This window comes from Anopheles coustani, chromosome 3 (assembly GCF_943734705.1).
Source record: "Anopheles coustani chromosome 3, idAnoCousDA_361_x.2, whole genome shotgun sequence".
Classification (NCBI taxonomy): domain Eukaryota; kingdom Metazoa; phylum Arthropoda; class Insecta; order Diptera; family Culicidae; genus Anopheles; species Anopheles coustani.
In genome coordinates this window covers 77,713,716-77,731,995 of record NC_071288.1, presented here as the reverse complement: position 1 = coordinate 77,731,995, position 18,280 = coordinate 77,713,716, and the positions used below count along the sequence as shown (strand labels likewise).

Here is an 18,280-nt window from a genome sequence, read left to right as displayed (position 1 = left end):
CAATGCGTCGCTTAAAGTTATGCTGCCCCAACTAGAAGGAGAGATACCTGGTATCGCCCGAAACGCCCTCAAGGAAGCGCGGGAAAAGTTGTCGCGACAAAAGTCGCGCAGACGTTTTGACGAGCCAACTTTTTTGTTGTTTTTTTTTGTCGTGACGCGGCCTCAAATCAGTCGCACAGGGTGACGGATTTCCCGCAGGTAGGCCATCCGAAAGTGTCGCCTTCGAAAGGTAAAATGTTGATTTAGATAACGGACGGAAGAAAAAAAAACGGAACGGAAAATAAAGGAGCATATTTCGACAAAAGAAGAGCAAGAAAGAAGCAGGAAACCCCTCGACCACTTCAAAGCTACAAATGTCATAATTCATAATGGCGCCGCGCGTCGGGATGCGCTACCCGGTTGTCACCCGGAGGGCCGGAAAACTCTCTCGGGAAAAACGTTCTCGGAAGTTAACCGTCACCAACCCGCGTCTCGGTTTTCTTTTTCCTTCGCCTAGGCGCCCTGGCGAGTAATCATGTAATCGTAAAAAAAGCACACACACATACACACACACCGATGGAGGTGCCTGGTTGCTGATAAAAGTTGTCCCTCGGAAAACGAGGACCGCGTCGTACCATTCCTTCTGCCTTTGCCGAGGTTTTGGTGTTGTTGTTCCCGTAGCACAGCTGGCAAAGTGACAGCTATCGTGCGCGGCAAGTCGAAAGGAAACTCCCCCGACCCCTCCCGCACCGCACCCGCTCGGTTCCCGTTTTGCGACCGGCGACGCTCGGCTCTCTGGCACAAATAAAAAGACAACACTACAACATCAACCCCGCGGGCGGCATGTTGACGCTTTGTCCTGCCCCACGACGGTATCTCGGGATCGTACCTTTGCGGGCAACGGGCCCCGGCGAGTGTGCGGTGCGTGGGTCGCTTTCGTGCCGGAAGCTTTTCCCACACCCACACCAAGTTGAGCCATTTCGCTGTACCGAACCCGGAGCAAGATCCGGTGGTGTCGGTTCGCGCATTCTCCTTTTATTCCTTCACCACCACCGCTTCTGCTCGATCCCACCCAACAATAAGCACTGAAAAGAAGCATTTCCGGTGCCGATATACAGCGAGATAAAGATGCAAAAAGCGTATTTGTATGCGTGTATGTGTGTCCCGAAGCGTCGCGAACACACGAGGGAACAAAATAAACCTCTAAGCCACGGTGTGAATTCATGCGACAGATAGAGTCAAGGTATGGCGCACCAGGATTTTTGTCGGGAAATAAATACACACACACACATACCTATGAGTGTGAATATTATCCCTACCCTCACTTCTACCACCTCACATCGTTCCACAGGACCTGGCAAAACCGGAAAAATCCCGGGCACGGATGAGCGTATGTAAGAGCTCCCTCGTTTGTCGCGTCAAAAGTGCGGAAAATGTGAAAACGCCAGTGGTTTATGTTTTGATAGCATGAACCTCACCCCGGCCGGGGTGCAAAAGGGGTGGGGGAGGAAAGGTAAGAGCGGTGGCCGTGTCAAAATGGCATAACGATGGAGCCTCCTCGTTCAACGCACGTCTGCAACCATAGACCAGGGCTGGGAGAAGAAAAATGATATTAAAACTCTTAACAGGTTTTTCCGCCCATTGCCTTGCCGCTTTTTCGCACCTGGCCGGCCGCTTTTCCCGACACCCCTAGGCCGGCTGGTAAACGCGAGACCTGCCTGACCCGGGGAAAAGAGTTTCTTTAGCCCGGTTTTTATTATCCGTGATTTTCGCTCCCCCATACACAGACACACACACACACACATAGCGCACACTAACCGGAGTGCCTGACATTAGGAGAAAACAACGCCAGGGTGCGCTCGTCTTGGCGCCGTGTCCTGGTTGTTATTATTATTTATAACCTTAGGCCTTTCCCGGCTGTTTTCCAGGGGAAGTGGGTGGGCTGGTGAGGGAGAGGTGGTAGTACGCGGTTGGAGTGGTAAAAGATGGCACAAAAGACCATTCGCTACGTGCTCACTCATTTATGCGAGCGGTCCACCGCCATTCGATGCGGCCGGGAAAATTCCCCAAGGAGTTGGCGTACGGAAGGACGACAAAAAAAAAACACGGGAGAAGAAAGCAGCGACTGGACGCGGCGGGGTAGGAAACTCTTGACGTTGTAATTACGAAACAAAGCAGTGCGGGAACGATAAGGACGGCGAACGGGTCGCGCAAGGAATAAACATGGCGTCGCCCTCGCCCTTTCGGTAGGAAAATGTTGTGCTTGGGAAATCAACGTCGTCGGGCAGCACACGGTGTGCTGCAAACGTGTTGGAAAATGGTTACTTTTCACACCCGGAAGTGGTCCGAACACGCCAACAGTGTCGAGCGGCTAACCGGTGGATACTTTTAGCATAATCATCGAGTGTTTTCCAGCAGGAAGCGGGTAGACTGGGCGGAGGAGGGGGGAGTAAAGTATGTCTAATGTTATTGTTCTATGATTTAATGATATTCTCAATAATGTTATGAAAAGCACTTCTCAAGCTCCCTAGTTAAATGGGCCCTTCAATTGAGAGACTTACAAAAATTTAATTTGCCATTGAAATCATTTGTCACGGTATTGGTATAAAGTACAACTCGGTCCTTTATCCTTCGTTTAAAATAATCCACGTTTGTACATACCATTTTCAAATAAAAAATTAACTAAAAAAACTAAAAGAAAACTAATTTTGAACCACCCTTAACGAAAAAAACGCATCCTTTTTAAGACATCAAATAAAGATAAAATAAATTAAACAAAACGGAGCTTAGTATAGAATTTTAATGGAAAACTTGTCTGTTTTAATTTAATGTAATTAGAAAAGATAAACATAATAAACGAGCCTACACTCCAAATCAAAACCAGAACAATGCAAATTAGCAAATCTATCAATTTCAAATCACATTTCAATTTCAAATTGAAATTTTTGGGAAAAAATCGCAATTCAATTAAAAGAATTTGATCAAACAAACAAACAAACAAGCTAATGAAATTTGTTGTTTATAATACGAACGATACATTTTGGACGAAAACGTGTTGAACCCTTTGGTTACTGGAGATTGCAACTAATGAATAAAAAAAAGAGGTAAACATCTTCCCAAGAAATTCTGGAACCGAAAAATCCTTATACAGTTCAGATTTTCCAGCGAGTTTCCATCGCAAACGTCCAACCATCGCGTAGGTGGTGCCAACCTTGATTGTTTTAAGCCGCGATAAAAGCAGACTCATCAACAATGAATTACTTGAAATAAAACACGCTTTTCCAGGAGGGGCCGAGAACGCTGAAAAATCAAAACATATTTGCCGCCCCCGGCCGCGTTCCGGTCTGCAGCCAAATCACTTACCAATTACGCCCCCGCTGGAGACGAGGCCAGATATATATTGGATTAAAAGTTCCTCCCTTCCATCTTCCCTCACCCAGGCAGGGTTTTCCCGGTTCAACATCGCCTACATATCGGCGACATTTCATTCACATTTGAATACGAAAAATGACCCGCGTACTCGTAACCCTCACCTCCAGCTGCACTTGACTGGTGCGAATGATTTTCCGATACTTTTCCTCCCCCCTTTGCTCTCCAGGTTATGCTCGATTTCGTTTCGTTAGCAAACCGCCATGATCCAACATCGCTGTTGTGTTTCCTTCTCTCAACCCAAGGGAGACCATGAAAAAGGGGATCATGTAGATTTTCCACGTGTACCGTCTGCTGTGTTTGTGTCGGTATGGGTGTGCGCGTTTCGTTTGATCCCAAATCCAAACCACACGCAAGTTCAAACCCTTCCGCCACCTTCAGGCCCCTTCGTCCGTTATGGTCCGTCTGGTTGGGCAATGAGTGCATCGAAAATATCGACCCACGCTGTTCATCCCAAACCATCAATTGAGCGATCGAAACAAACTCCCCATCCTCGATTTTTCACGGCGGATCACGAGTGGTTCAGTTTTTCCGAAGGACATTTACTTCACCACAAACCAGACGTCGAAGGGGGGGTCTCCAAATGCCATATCACAGACATACAAGCGCGCTGCCAAAACCATACGCCCACTTTGAAGAGGACAAAACAACGCAACAGACCCCCAAACAACGGGTGATGAAACCGGGATGAGGATAGGTGAGGTGAGGGGTATTTTCAATCGGTCGCGTCCTGCTCGCTTCCGTGTCGGTTAAAAATCTTCCACCCGGGAAAACGGATCGCAACGCGCGCGGTCGGAGGAATGTTTCGTGGGTGGATTTTTCGGTTTTAATTCCATCGTACATCTCCTTTCGAGCGTATCGTCGTGGAAAACATTTCCATTCCATTCCGCCCGGCACCCGGTTTTGTGGCCTGGTTTGCACCTCCCCGGGCGGGCGGGGAAAAATATGTAGCACGCGTTTGAGCGGGAGACATTTCCGACTCCGGGGTGCTCAGGCTCTAACATATGTGAATATATACACACGCACAGGCACACACACACGGAAAATTCCCGCTTCGATCCCCGCCACCATGGATGTGCTGCACCTGTTTCGAAAACAAGCGGCCTGCTACCCCTTTCCACTCCCACCATCCTCGTCCTTAATCCTTGCACGGCCTTTCGTTTGTTTCGACGACATTTAAGGACGCGGCTCCCGGAAGTGGGACACCGACCGGAACAACCCGCACCCGCCACAAAAACCTGCACACACACACGCACACATGGAGTAGGAGCGAGAATCAAATACAAGGATATCATCAGCGAACCACACCACCAGCGACACCGCACCATTAATGCCAACGTCATTCATTTCGTGTCACGCAAGAGAAGGAATTTCGGTTTCCGGAGGTGACGCCGACGGAAAGGGGACGATGGAAGAGGTGCGGAAAGTGTGGAATTTGGTTCACTATCGATACCAGCAAGCGCTCCATCACCTTTACTCGCGCACAAACGCACGGGGTTGTCTAAAATTCAAATCGAAACCCGGAATGGGCTCGTGCTGGGGTTGATATTGATTTTTGGCGAAACCGATCCGAGCTACTGCAAGGCCGTCGCGACGGGCGTGAACCCACGGGTTTTCTGCGGGCAACTCGGCAAACTCGGCACGGAAAAGTGTCCACTCGTCACACACACACACAACTCCCGCATATAATATAGGAAGTGCACCGGATTCGAACGGCTCGATCGAAATGGGAAGGAAAAGCGTGCAAAAGCAGCGAGTCTGGTGGTGCATGATTAAATTCATCCCGAAAACGGTTATTGGATTGTGTTCGATCCGGTCTCGCGACTTCCGGAGGATCATCCGACCGCACCACCACTGCGTTACTACACTATCTAGGGCACACGGTTTCACTGACCTGTGCCAAACCAGAAATAAAAAAAACAGCAACGCTCCATTCGCATCGATGTTCGCTGTGGAACTGAAAAATCAAACAACGTTCCTCTACTCGATGCATGATGGAGGTGTGTGCATCCTGTAGCTAATCAACATAAATGAAGCCACCATCGAAGGGAACAAAAAAGGACTTGACGGTGCGGGAAAAACAGGTGAACCCTTTTTCCACCTCACTTCATAGTTGTCGAGTTCATCATGAAGCTCGCGTCCATTTGGAGCGAGCTCTAATTAACCACTCCTTCCTTCTCGCGCTCGCGTTTGCCAACAGAAATGATACAGCGAAATGTTGTCCAGCGCCAACAGGGAAAGTCCTGTGTTTGCTTATTTAGCAACTCCACTTCGCCACGCACCTCACCTGTTTCTGCCCCTTTTCCCCTTTCACTTTCCACCCAACAAACGGCTTCATTGAGTCAATCGAAACGGAAGCCAACTCAATTAGAGCACGTGTTGTTTCCGCCTGAAACTAACAGGGAAAAAAACACACACGAACACCGTTTTTTGCTACTACGCGGATCATCCCCCCGCAGAACAATGTCGATCCTTACCACCCGCAACTCGTTGGGAAACAAAAAGGACCAAATGAAAAGTGAGCTAGCGAGCAAAAACCAAAGCATCGGTAATTATTATATCAATTTGAAAACATGTGCCAAACTGGGCAAACTTTGTGTGTGAGTGTGGAGAGTGTTCCAACATTTCCGAGTGTCAGATCCGGCGTTCTAGAGGGGTTGGGGTCTGCGGCTTTGGGCGAGAACTTTGCAAACCTTTCAACCTCCACGTTCACACGTAACATTCTTCTTGCCTTCTCTAGTTTTAAACTCACCCACGAGGACTAGCATGTAGCAGATTTTGGAACAATAAGAGAAAAGGATCAAAGTAGGTGGTTGGGGTATGTTATGCTACATCCTTGGTAATCCTGGAATTACTACCCCGGATGCAAAAACTTTCTAGTCATTCAAGGCTTACACACACACACACATTCACTGCTTATCCTTTCACCTTTGGCCTACAAGTTTTACTTTGGCCTCTCCAAACGGGAGTTCCTAGTGTGGCTCCGTAACCTCAAATTCTGTCTTTAGGGTGTATTTTTTGGCAAGGGGCCGTGTTTGTGAGACGCCCTTTTCGGTACGACAAATCGCATGCCAATTGTTCACCTACTTCTAGCGTTGGAATGACATTGGAACAAGGAAAGCGTTTTGGCACAATACCAGACTTGTTTGGAACACAAATGGATAAAAGAAGAATAGCGTATAGGGAACTGGTTTGCTTGAAGTCCTTGACAGTCAGCACATTTGAAACGAGAGGTCTATGAATGCCTTATGTGATACCAACGAGATGAGAGACAAAACCTACCTTAATACTGTCGTAGCACGCGGTCACGCGTCCGTTTTGTACTTCGACGTTCGCTGGCGGATGTGCGAACTTGCACTCGGTGTCCGGACGGGAGCATTTGTTGCGCTGGTACTCCCGGCAGACCTCCAGCTGCAGCCAGCGTGAATCCTTTCCGTTCAGTAGATTGGTCATGTTTACCATAGCGGCCATAGCTCGTCGCTCGCACACTGGAAAAAAACCACTTCCTTCACAGGCTCCGCTCTCGAGAGCTCTCGGTACTCGCTAGCCTTGCACTCGCACAAATCACACACACTCACACACACGCGCTCGAAAAAACGCTTGCTTTTGCTGCTGGCGGCTCGCGGGAATATTTCCTCGCTTGGGCGCTTCTGTACGTTGTGCCGATGGACTCGCGCAAGAACTGATTAAAACTGGTCGAACTCGCGGGGAACTCCTGGTGCGGGATCACACGGTAACACACTGGGGCATGCGACACGGTGGCCGGATGCGGTTGCGATTTGTGCTTTAGAGAACGCTGTTTAGGCCTGTTTGGAACATATTCCAACGCCGGTTGGATGGGTTTTTTTCCTAGCTCTTCCCACGGATACAATCACACACTGACCAGGCGGAGGCGCTGGACTTCTTCTTCGAACACTCGTTAGGAACACGTTAACACGGGTCGGGAAGCTGAAGAACTCCCGCTTAATGTTACACTTCTCGACTTCTAGCGAGCACGGAACGATTAGACACGAGATCGAGCCGACACCAAAAACAACACGCACCAGAAACAACTTGGCTTTAGAGCTCACACGAAATAGAATCTCAGAACGGATTTGTAAGTCCCTCCAAACTTTCACTTCTTCCGTTCGCTGGCGACTAGTTATCCTGGCTAGATGATCGGCACGCGCACACACTCCATAGACACACTTCTCACAAACACGTTTTGCTTTGGACGCGACGAATTGCGTTGATGATTGTCCGGTGGATGTTCTCTCACTCACGATTTCCGTTTGAAATGCTTGCTGCGATTTCGCTAAAAACTTCGCACAACTTCCGTTTCGGGAGGCGACTACTGCGAGCGAGCGCTATGAAGCGGGAAGCGATTCGAGTGTGCAGTTTGGGGTTTTCAGAGATGTGGCGGCGGCGGTAGCGGCGCTATTTATGATGATCTGGCGAATAGGAGAGTGGGGGAGAGTGTCTCTAGCTCGCTAGCTGGCTGTGGAGGAGAGGACTGTGATGCGCGGTTCTTGTGGATGTTTTTGGGAGCCGTCCAAAAAGCTGTCTACACCGAGCTCGGGACTAGCAGCAGCTTCTGCGAGATCGATGCCAACTATGATGAGCTCTGGAAACGCGTCGGTACTGCGGCGACTTGGATGGGGTGGATTTATTTCTTTAGTGTGCGTGGTTCAACACTGCCTGCAAAAAAAAAAAACAGAGAGAAAAACACATGATTTAGCCATTACGAAACCGATGCCTACATTACATTTGGCGCGCGAATAAATGTCGGCATTAAAGACTTTTCCATCCTTTCCTCAACGGCTCGATGAAGCAATAGATTCTCCTAACAGTGAGGAAAAATCATTTCCACCATCTGACTCGTAGGGCAATTTAAAACTGAATCACAAAATTATTTTTACCACACCTATTAGAAGGGCGACAGGAGCCATCACCGAGGCAACCGTTCGACTCTATGGGCCACGAGGAATAAAAAAGAAACACCATCAAAATGTACCATGTTCGAGCGCCAAAACTGCCGCGTGCGTGCGTAGTTAAAGGATGAAGGGATCATCTCCACCCCAACCACCTTCGGGGCGGGTGGGGGTGTGTGAAAAAAAGGGAAGAAAAACAATCCCAAAATAATAAAGCGATTCAGATCCTGCCAGCGAAGGCCGCTCTCGGTGGTGGTGGCACACACACACAACCTGACAAGCATCACAATCGTCATAAATAATAAAAGCGTCATTTAGCATGATCGTAAAATCCGGAAACCGAAAGAGTAACGAAGAGCGCGGGTGACAGAACTGATGTGCGGGGGTGGGTTGGAAGGGAGACATGAATATGAAATTATGCTTTACATGCTGCCGTTTGATGGTCTAAGCTTCGATCGTTTTCCGGGCGACATTTGGCTTCGCGCGGAAGAGCATGAGATGCCGAGGTGATTTATATGTTTTATTTGACGCCGTAATTTGTCTCCATTGCCGTTGGCATCGTGGCGTTCGTGTTGGAGTGACGCCTCCAAGCAATGAATGCTGTAAGTCCTGCGTCCGAACGAATAAAAACAATATTTTATAAATTGAGGGTGGAGACGCGTTAAATAATTGACGGCTGTGGTGTTTTTTCTCGTGACGTCATCGAAGCAAAACATCGATCATGTTTTATTTGCAGGCTCCATCCATCAATCCATCTTCCAGGGGAAAATGATTTGACAGTAAGAAACCTGTTCCATAAGAACAAGAACTAACCATTCCCATCAAAAGTAGAAGAGTAAAAATGACTGTTAAATACAGCCACCGTTAAAAACATGTAGAATAACACTAACATATACTAGTACAACATCAAGAACACAGTATTGTACTTCGATAAACGACTTTCAACTCCAATTTGCTTGCATTCAATCTTTAATCACCTCAATCATGGGTTTTTTCAAAAGGAATTAATGAACCCGGTGTCTCTTTCAAAGCTCTTTTCCATAAAAACATCCGGTCGTCCTTTCAAATGACATCGTTCGGTTTTTCAGCCCTTGCAACCATTCATGCCATCGTGGAAGCGTGCTTGCAAGCAAGCATCTCAATCACAACCGGCAAACATTCAAAACGAGTGGCTGATTAAATCTAGAAAGCGATAGCCAACGACCAGAAAACTGCTGATTTAGTTGCCGTCACGAGAGCTTTCTTCCTCGCCGAATTGGGCTCGGTTTCGTTCTTTTTTTTGCAAAACTCTGTCAACCGGTATCGGTGATTTTATTTTCAACAAATCTGAACATGCTGTTGCTTTCACCTCTGGCGTAGGTGATCGTTCTCCCTTTTTGTCCGGGGAACTTCTTGCAAACGAGGAAATCGGGTGCCTATAAATGCCTGCCGGATCGAAACGGCTGCCTCGAGCCAGCAGCCAGCTAACCGAGCTCGTTACGGTCCGCCGCCGGACAAAAACATATGCTATCTTCATCGACAACAACGTGCTCGACAAACGTTCACTACCGACCCAAATCGAAAGCTGCGGGTGGTTGGGTGGCAAGGGCGGAAAAGTGAGAGAAAAATAGTAGTAAAAAACAAACATGCACATCTATGCACACGGATCGATGTTTGCACCACCACCCCATAACAAGAGCACGGACACGAATGATGAATAAACTATCCCAACCCCGGACTCATGGCAGCAGCTGCACGGTTCCGTTTTGACCGAGAGTTGTATTTTTAATTAAGCTCAATTAAGAAAGTTCAACTCTACTGCCCCTTGGATGCACCGCTACTTGCTGTGGGAGAGCGGAAAAACAGCGGTTCATTGGTAACGGATGATGCAGCGTTTAGGTCTTGTTCCTCGCCGTTTCGCGGAACCTAAGGCGGTTTTCAACCTATTGCAATAGTTGACCTCGAGCCCAGGAAGGAAACATGTTGCGATGGTGCTCAGATTTGAGAGGATATTTGTCGCCTAATTGCCATCCAGTAGAGAAATTCTATTACTAGATTTGTTCTACTGATGGGAATGGAAAACTATTGTTATTCGACCACTTTTTTGCTTCCTCAAACTGGAATATATTATTAAACTTACTCTTTGATGTACAAATTATTTTATAATTTAATTTGAAACAAGTCAAGCTAAAAGGCCATTGAACATAGGCACTCTTTTGTTCCAGTTTATTACCATGTTCGATCGACGGGGTCATTTATCGGTAATATAACGAAAGAAGAAAAATAATGAGAGATAGCATGGGATGGCAATTGATGAGACATTCATGTCATTATCCAAGAGGAGATTTTAATTTCCAACCGAACCTAATTAACCACTGCACCGTGCAACCGAACGATTCGACAGATTGATGGAGGGAAGCGGGCGAAAAATCCGACCAATAAACAGCGGCACCCAAATGGGAATGCAACCGAATTACATTACCATAACTGACCACAAGCAGCGAGGCGAACGCGCCATCGCATCAATGTGCTTGATCGAATGTAATCATTTGTTCTTCGTTAAAGCCTACACTTATTTATTTTTCTTTTAATGGACGTCATGTTTCTTAATTTATGTGAATGCAACAAAGAAGAGAAAAAAGAGGATAAAAGCGAAGGAAAAGTGTAGAAATTTACTAGAAGCAAAATTGGATTATCTGATGTGAATCAACACGCTAAGAATGACTAGCCAACCACATTAACCAACAAAAATGTATCTCGAATTGGATTTCCAGTTGCTTAAACCGACGAATGAAATAAACTAAACAGGCTGTACGGGCCACGCTAGATCGTGTTTATCTGAAATGTAGGTTATGTTTATTTGTGTAATCCATAGCCACCGATCGTACAATGAAGTCACTGGATTAACCACCGCCATATGGACGAGCGGTTTCTGCTCTACACTGAGATGCATTTGTTTAGACGCAATTGTCAAATTTTTAAACCTAATAAAGGGTAATATTTAAAATTGAATTTAAGTAAATTTACTATAGAAAATTGAACTTGAAAAAATTGAAAAATCACATTTTACTACCATTGGTCTATAACACACTGAAATAAACTTAAAAAAGAATGTAATATATCCATTTAACTTAATAATAATAAATAAAAAATAAAAAATATTCATTTAACTTTTCAATGTGTTGTGTGCGTTGCTTATTATCAGAATCAAGAAAACAACAAACATAAAAGCTGTTCTTCTTGACCAAGTGTAAATATTAAAGATTTATTTGTAAGACTAAACAAATGCATTGCAGTGTACATTTCCAACCCAACTCTCTTTCTGGTTTTCGTTACGATTGTAGCAACTTTGTACAAAGGATCGATCGAACATGCTTTACAACGATTGTACCACAGCAACACTCGGACATGATCGAGAAGCCATTAACGGAGCCATATTCGTATTTGAATAATGATTAAGTAAAGTAAAACTACACCCAACGTGCAATAACTCACTTAAAGTTCAAGGACTCGTGAAGGGGGGGTCTCGAGAAGGGACAAGACATAACTCGTTCAATCAATGACCAAAAACCATCCCGGCCACACTGGGTGCGCAAACATACGCGTACTTTAGGGCAGACAGCCATCCCACTACACTACCGAGTCGCTTTCCGTCCACGGACCAAAAACCCCCCCTCTTCATCGGAGGATCGGGGATGAATTTTTGCTGAAGTATTCGCGCAAACATTGTGTTAATCATTCGCCGTTCGAGTGTGTGAGGAGCTGTGTCCGAAAGGAACCATCTCCCCGGTGCCGGTTGTGCGTTTTGTTTGCGTTTGTTTGCACGCACGAGAGGGCGAGGCGACGATGATCGATCACCCGGGGGGGAAGGCCGGTAAAAGCGAATAAAATGCAAATATTTACTTCATTCATAAACATTCGGCACGATGCGCGGCCTGGGCCCGTCTTACGCGGGACCCCGGTTCGACAACAATGTTTTGCCAGTGTGCGAGGGTGCGAGCCGTTTGACGAGAGGCCACATAAACCCAATGATTTAGCGAAGCCTCGGCCCGCGCGAGCGTTTTGACACAGGGAACGTAGCCTCGTAGAAGTTGATTCATCATCATCATCGTGGAGGTTGCTTATAGATGGCTGCCTACAATCGATAACCAGCACACAGTGTCCCGCTCCTCCCTTGTCGCCCTTCTTTGCTTCTGGAAATAAATTGCAACCCATCCACCAAACCCCCGACGGGTGCGAGTGCGACGAGGAAAAGCCGGGAAAATTGGTCACCTCGAACGCATGGCGTTGCGGTCAAACGAACCGTCACTAATGGATTCCCTTTTCGTGCGTTACTTTGCACACACACACACACGCAAGGCCGTCTGCACACCCGATGCACCGAACCGGTAGACGCCGGCCTGCATGCTGCATAATATGCAATCCAAACACACCCAAACACGCCGGGGTGAGTGGAGGGTTTTACTTTCGGTTCGAAACGTGTGGACCAAAACTCGTTGTGTGTGATTTTTGTTTTTCTTCCCCATTTCGAGAGGGTGGTTTATGAGTGTATCTGTGTTTGTCTTAGGAAGCATGCAATGATTATGACGATTGGGGCTAGAGAAGGATGCTCGCCGCCATTTTTCCTGCTCCGACCGCTGCAACAGATCATTAAAAGATGCACTCATTTTGCACTTCATTAAAAATTTCACCTTCTTTGCAAACCCGACTTTGGGTTTCGTCGGAAAGGTTTCGCGTGCAGCCGTATTTTTCTTTCCTCTGTTCCTCTGTACGTGTGCAATACGTGAAGCATGCGGTCGTGCCCGCCTGTTGCACCGGTCAAGTGACTACAAGAGGATTAGCACGAAAAGAGCGGGAAGTGGAAAATATGACCGAATTGAAATGGTTCGTGGATTTATTGCATGATGAAACTGTATTTTAATGTTAATTTAGACACCCTTGAGCTGCGAGGGTGCTGCTTTTATTCGTTTCGAAGGGTGCGGGTTGGTGAAAATGGTTTGCTTAAGTTATAACAAAACAACCGTTGCGAACGCTTGATAAAGGGCAATTGAGTTTTCGAAGGTAATAAAAAGATATCTCCACGCAATCATTGTCCAAGGTTGAAACAAAAATAATATATTTGAGATCGATTTTATCATAAACAAGAAACAACCATAAGTTTTAATTCATAACATTCAGAATAACAAATACTCTAAGAGGAAAAAGCATAAAATAAAGTTATTAAGATACATACATTGAAATCAAATGAGAAACTTATTAAAGTGAAAATTTTATAAAAAAAAACATCAAAGAACTATAATTTTTCACTCATAACATTCAGGATAAGTGGTGTAGAGAGGAAATAGCATACATTATAGTTAAAAAGATACATTCTTTGAAATTCAAAGTCAAACTCCCTAAGTGAAAATTTTCGACATTTCATGACATGGAACTGCTAAGTAGTTTTGTTTATATTTGAAAATATTTACATATGTTTTACTACTTATCTTTCACCACATGATGTTTTATTTTATTTTTTTAATTCAAATCGAATAGGTCTATTTGTTCATTCACCTTCCTTGGTTCAATTTACTTAAGCTCACACTTTAATATACTTAGATTGATTTTTGTCTTTCTCAAAATGCACAAAATAAAATTGTAAAAACATTACATCACTACATCATGTTGTTTCCAACGTTCAAATAGTATATTGACGGGAAACTTGACCTTCCTTCCTCGGAAGCAAATTTACCCACCTCGGGTCAGGGTTGCAAACCACTTACCGCACACGTTCGTGGGCGCGTATGTGCTTTCGAAGGGGGCACAAACAAAAAATCCTCCCACAACAACCATTATACCCATACAATGTGCCGTGATTTCCCGCGCGATCGGTACTTTTTCGAGCACCTCCGGGGTGGGTAGGTGTTTGCCGGTTACGCGGGCGTCTCATGCAAATGTGATTTGACGCATTCACGGCCAGCCGACGTCACCAAAAAGGCGCCGATTGCAACCGACTCCACCCGAGAGGCGGTAAGAAATGGTAATTAATTGCTCGATAACCAGCTGACGAATCGTGAAGCAGGGGTCTCAATCGGATTGCCTTCGTTGACTCACGAGCCCTGTTATCCTTCGATTGCATTCTTTTCCCCTCAGTTCAGAACATTGAGAACTTCCTCCTAATGAACTGGAAGTACCGTGAGGTACAGACTGGGCCGAAGGTTTTGTCACTGGTCGGACACCGAACCTAACTTTCCTTTACTTTATTAGGGGCCATAATTTGGGCAATACATTTGCGCAAGAAAATCTCAATCCCTTCCGCATGCCATCCGAGCAGCGTAAAAGAAGATCCATCGTAGCGAAATGTGGCGAAACTTTTGCTTGCCCAACCATAAACCCCATTCTCCCTGCCGGTCCAACCCGGGGAACTTTTCCCGGCAGGGTTCGCGGTGCGCACCGAAAAGTCGTACACGAGAGCATTTTCCCTAGCTCTCCCCCCCTTTTTTCCTCAACGACTCCTTGATGCGGGATTTCTTTTTCGTCCTCCCTTTGTGTGGGGAGCTTAATTCGAATACAAATCATTCACTTCGTCCGCGCTGATTCCGCCTAAACCCCTTTCTGCCTTATCGGGTTGGGTTTTTTTTTTTGCGGGGAAAGATTTCCCAGCGCCTGAAGGGTAGTAGGAAAAACAAAGACAAAAAAAGGCAAAATGCAGAAAAACCTTACACCACCACCATAGGGAGCCGGTACAGGGGGGAAAGAAAAAGAAAAACTGTGTGTGCCCCGAGAGCAGAAAACTTTTGTGGGCCCATCTTCACAATCAAGACGATATACAGGAAGGTCCAAGAAAAACGATCAAACGAGGCCCGGTCCGAGGGCCCGGCAAAAAACCTCGAACCGGGAAAAAGTTCCACAAAACTCTCCCTTCCCCTCCTCCCACCGGTCATCTCCGGATCGTAGATTCGGTTCCATCCTTGATTGCCACATTTTGCTATCCACTTCCCTGGGATTACCCCGCGCTAGAAACACTGACAGACGAAAAGCTTTAACGCTGACGATGGATTTTGTTTCCCAGTTTCCTTTCCTTTCTTTTTCTTTTTTTTCTTTTTGCCCACCCATGAGGAAAACTTTGGTGTCTAGTCGCGTCGTCGTCGTCGTCGCAAGTCGAATCATTTCCCGCTCGCTGCCACCGAAGAATGGGCACAACTGGAAAGTCATCTTCCCGAAAAACCCGAGTGTATGGGGGGGAGAGGGGAGGAAAACCGAGCGGCAACATGTTGCCGGGCACGTGGCACGGACCAAGGACTGACATCATACTGACCACCAACCATCCTTGGGGTGGCATCCCCCTTTTCCAACCCCCTTCCACACCACGGTTGGTTGCGCGCGGCATCCTTCGAAACTATAAGTGGAGCCAGGGAAAAGTGCACGCTGGAAAGGAAAATCGCTGAGGCATGGAGAAACAGTAAGAAATAGATAAAAATTTGGGGATTGTAAAAATTTTATCGACCATCGCACACTTCCTTGTCACCCGCGTCCTTCCCTGTAATGCGCCCAAAGACAACCTCCAGCTTATTGCCAACTTTCGGCTGTCGAAAAAACATTTATAGTGATTTCTTGTCGGTAGATTATTTTTTCCTCCGCCTTCCCCCCCTCTCCTTACCTTCTGCTCGGTTCCTCCTAGTGCCTCCAGCAATTCGAGAGATGATGTAAAATTTTCAAGCACCCTTTACGTTTTCCTCTTACCATAGAACGGGGCCGAGAGCTGGTGGTTTTTCGATTGTTTGACCAAAAGTGCATGCAAGTGCATGTTTCAAATCCTTTGGCACACATACGTGCCTTGGTTCGGTGTGCGAGGTCATCGGTATGGCGCACCAAAGCAGAAGACCAAGCCGTACCGTCCAGGCAAGATGCTACCGGTGCAATCTGGGAAGCTTAAAGCAAACCGTAGCCACTTGAGGCGCAATCCCTGGTTGAACTCGGGCCATGGTCAGGAGTTGTTTGAGCAGCAGCAGCAGCATTCAAGCTTCTTTCAATTTTTTGAAAATGTTCATTCTTTCGGTTAGGGGATGGGAAGATGTTTTTTTTTTTTGCTTCTCCCAGCAATGTCGTCTTTGTCCAGTGTCGTGTTGCAAAGTCTGTTGCATCGTCTACTCCACACACACCGGCAGCCCGAACTCGACCTCAAGCAGAGCGCAGGGTGATTCCTTCCACTCCATTTAGTTTTATATCCAATATCGAATTTGTCATTCGAACGTTTAAAGAAGCTTTCCTGCTCGGGTTTTGGTGCGGGTGGATTCCATGCAGGACACCTGGTTGGAGCCTTGGTCAAGCGGAATTTGGACAAGGAACTCCACAGACGTTCCATAATACACCAAACGAGTCGTCGTTCTAAGCTTGGAGAAGTGTTTAAATAAAATCGCTAAAACCTCAACCTAGGAATGAACCGACAAAGAAAAGTCTCCCAAGAACGAATGAACTCGACCGGAAGGACCTTCCGCCTTAGGTTGGGAGAACCTGTTTTCTTTCCCCCATTGGCCAATCCTTTGTTTGGCGATCCATTAGGGGCGAGTGGTGACTTCTCCGCCTGCCTACCCCCTGGAAGCCTCCCGGTTCAAATTCAAATTAGACGACCAAGTCAGTTTTCCACCCAGAACCGTTTCCGTGGCGAACTTTTTCGTTTCCTTATCCCGCGCGTCAACCGCTGCGCTTGGGCAGTTTCTTTGTGTGTTGGTAACTTTATAGAACCATTTTCCTAAACCATAGCTGGGCCTTTTTGTTTTGTTGTTTAGTTTCTTGGTTTTTTTTTTGTTATCCTTGCCATTTGTTTCTCTAATTCGAATTCGGCTGCTTTCAGTTCAGTTCGCGTTCTGTTGATTTTTCCACCGATCGATTTTCACCGGCGTCCCTTTGGCGTCCGTAAGCAGCGGGCGGCCGGTTTGGTCGCACCATCATGTTGCCATTGGAGCGCGTTAATTGGATTACTTGATTACACGCACTTTTCTTCTCCGGGCGCTCTCTCGCTTTGTTTGTGTATACGGTTTGCTTCGGGCTTTTCCCAAAAAAACAAAAACCCCAAAAAAAAACGGTCCGTCGGTCTGTTCCATTTTCGGGGCGGCCGCTTTTTCCAGGAACGAATTTTCCGCTCCCTCGGCGGTCGGATGGTGGTGGCGGTGGTGGTGATGGTAGCCAGTTTAGTTCGGAAAGTCGCCAGACCACCCACGATGCACGCAACGAAAGGAAAAAAGGGACGAACACGAAGACATCGACGACGAAAAAGACGACGACGTCGACGATTTCCTGCTGCCGTTGGAGCTGATGTGGCGGATTATTCCGTTTCAATGTTGCGCTTTGCCACAGACTTTACGTCGTCGGTACGTCGCGGGTCCTCCCTGTCCCTTTTCCCCTCCCCAATGTCAACATCCTCCCGGGTGGTCCCTTTCCGCATCGCAACAACCTTGACTTGGAGCTTCACTTACAACCGCTCTCAAAGGGGGAGGGGAGAGAAGTAAGAAAGATCCATTGCTCGATCGGTCCAAATAAAAACGCCATAAACGTCGAAAACGAAAACACTGAAACCTATCGGAGGAAAAAAATATAAAAGCCCAAAGCTAGGCCGAAGCGGGGGAGGAGTGGGGGAGAAAAAAGCAAAAATCGTTCAATCGTCATGAGACTTTCCACGTGGTGCGCTTTTTCGTTATCGCTGCGCCAAAATGGAGGAAGCAAAAAACCAACCAATTCGCAACATCCAGCCGAAGAGGGGCGACGACGTTTGCGATGATGATTGAATAATTCATTATTTTCCAAGAGTCATTTTAGTTTTCTTGTTTTCCACCCTTCGGTCATTGCGGGTGGGGGTTTTTTTCCACCCTCTCCAGCTCGCGTCCCGCTTCGAAAGCGTGAGCACACCGGTTCGAAGCCGAAGTCTTTAGCGAGGCAGACGGAAATTATCTCACTTTTCGCTCCGTCGAGTTCGGAGAACCCGGAGGAGACGGTCGATTGACTCG

The 18,280-nt window shown here is 46.8% G+C and overlaps 1 protein-coding gene and 1 long non-coding RNA gene across 2 annotated transcripts in view; both read right to left on the bottom strand.

The window, feature by feature from the left end:
* LOC131258891 (mucin-19-like) overlaps nucleotides 1–6,879 on the bottom strand; it is a 249,822-nt gene extending 242,943 nt beyond the window's left edge. Inside the window, exon 1 of the mRNA XM_058260285.1 lies at nucleotides 6,691–6,879. Coding sequence (XP_058116268.1) covers nucleotides 6,691–6,879 — 189 coding nt within the window. The remainder of the gene's footprint in view (nucleotides 1–6,690) is intronic.
* Nucleotides 6,880–7,621: 742 nt separating this feature from the next.
* The window catches only part of LOC131258894 (uncharacterized), a 58,442-nt gene continuing 47,783 nt past the window's right edge, over nucleotides 7,622–18,280 (bottom strand). Inside the window, exon 4 of the long non-coding RNA XR_009178112.1 lies at nucleotides 7,622–8,085. This is a non-coding gene — a long non-coding RNA (uncharacterized LOC131258894). The remainder of the gene's footprint in view (nucleotides 8,086–18,280) is intronic.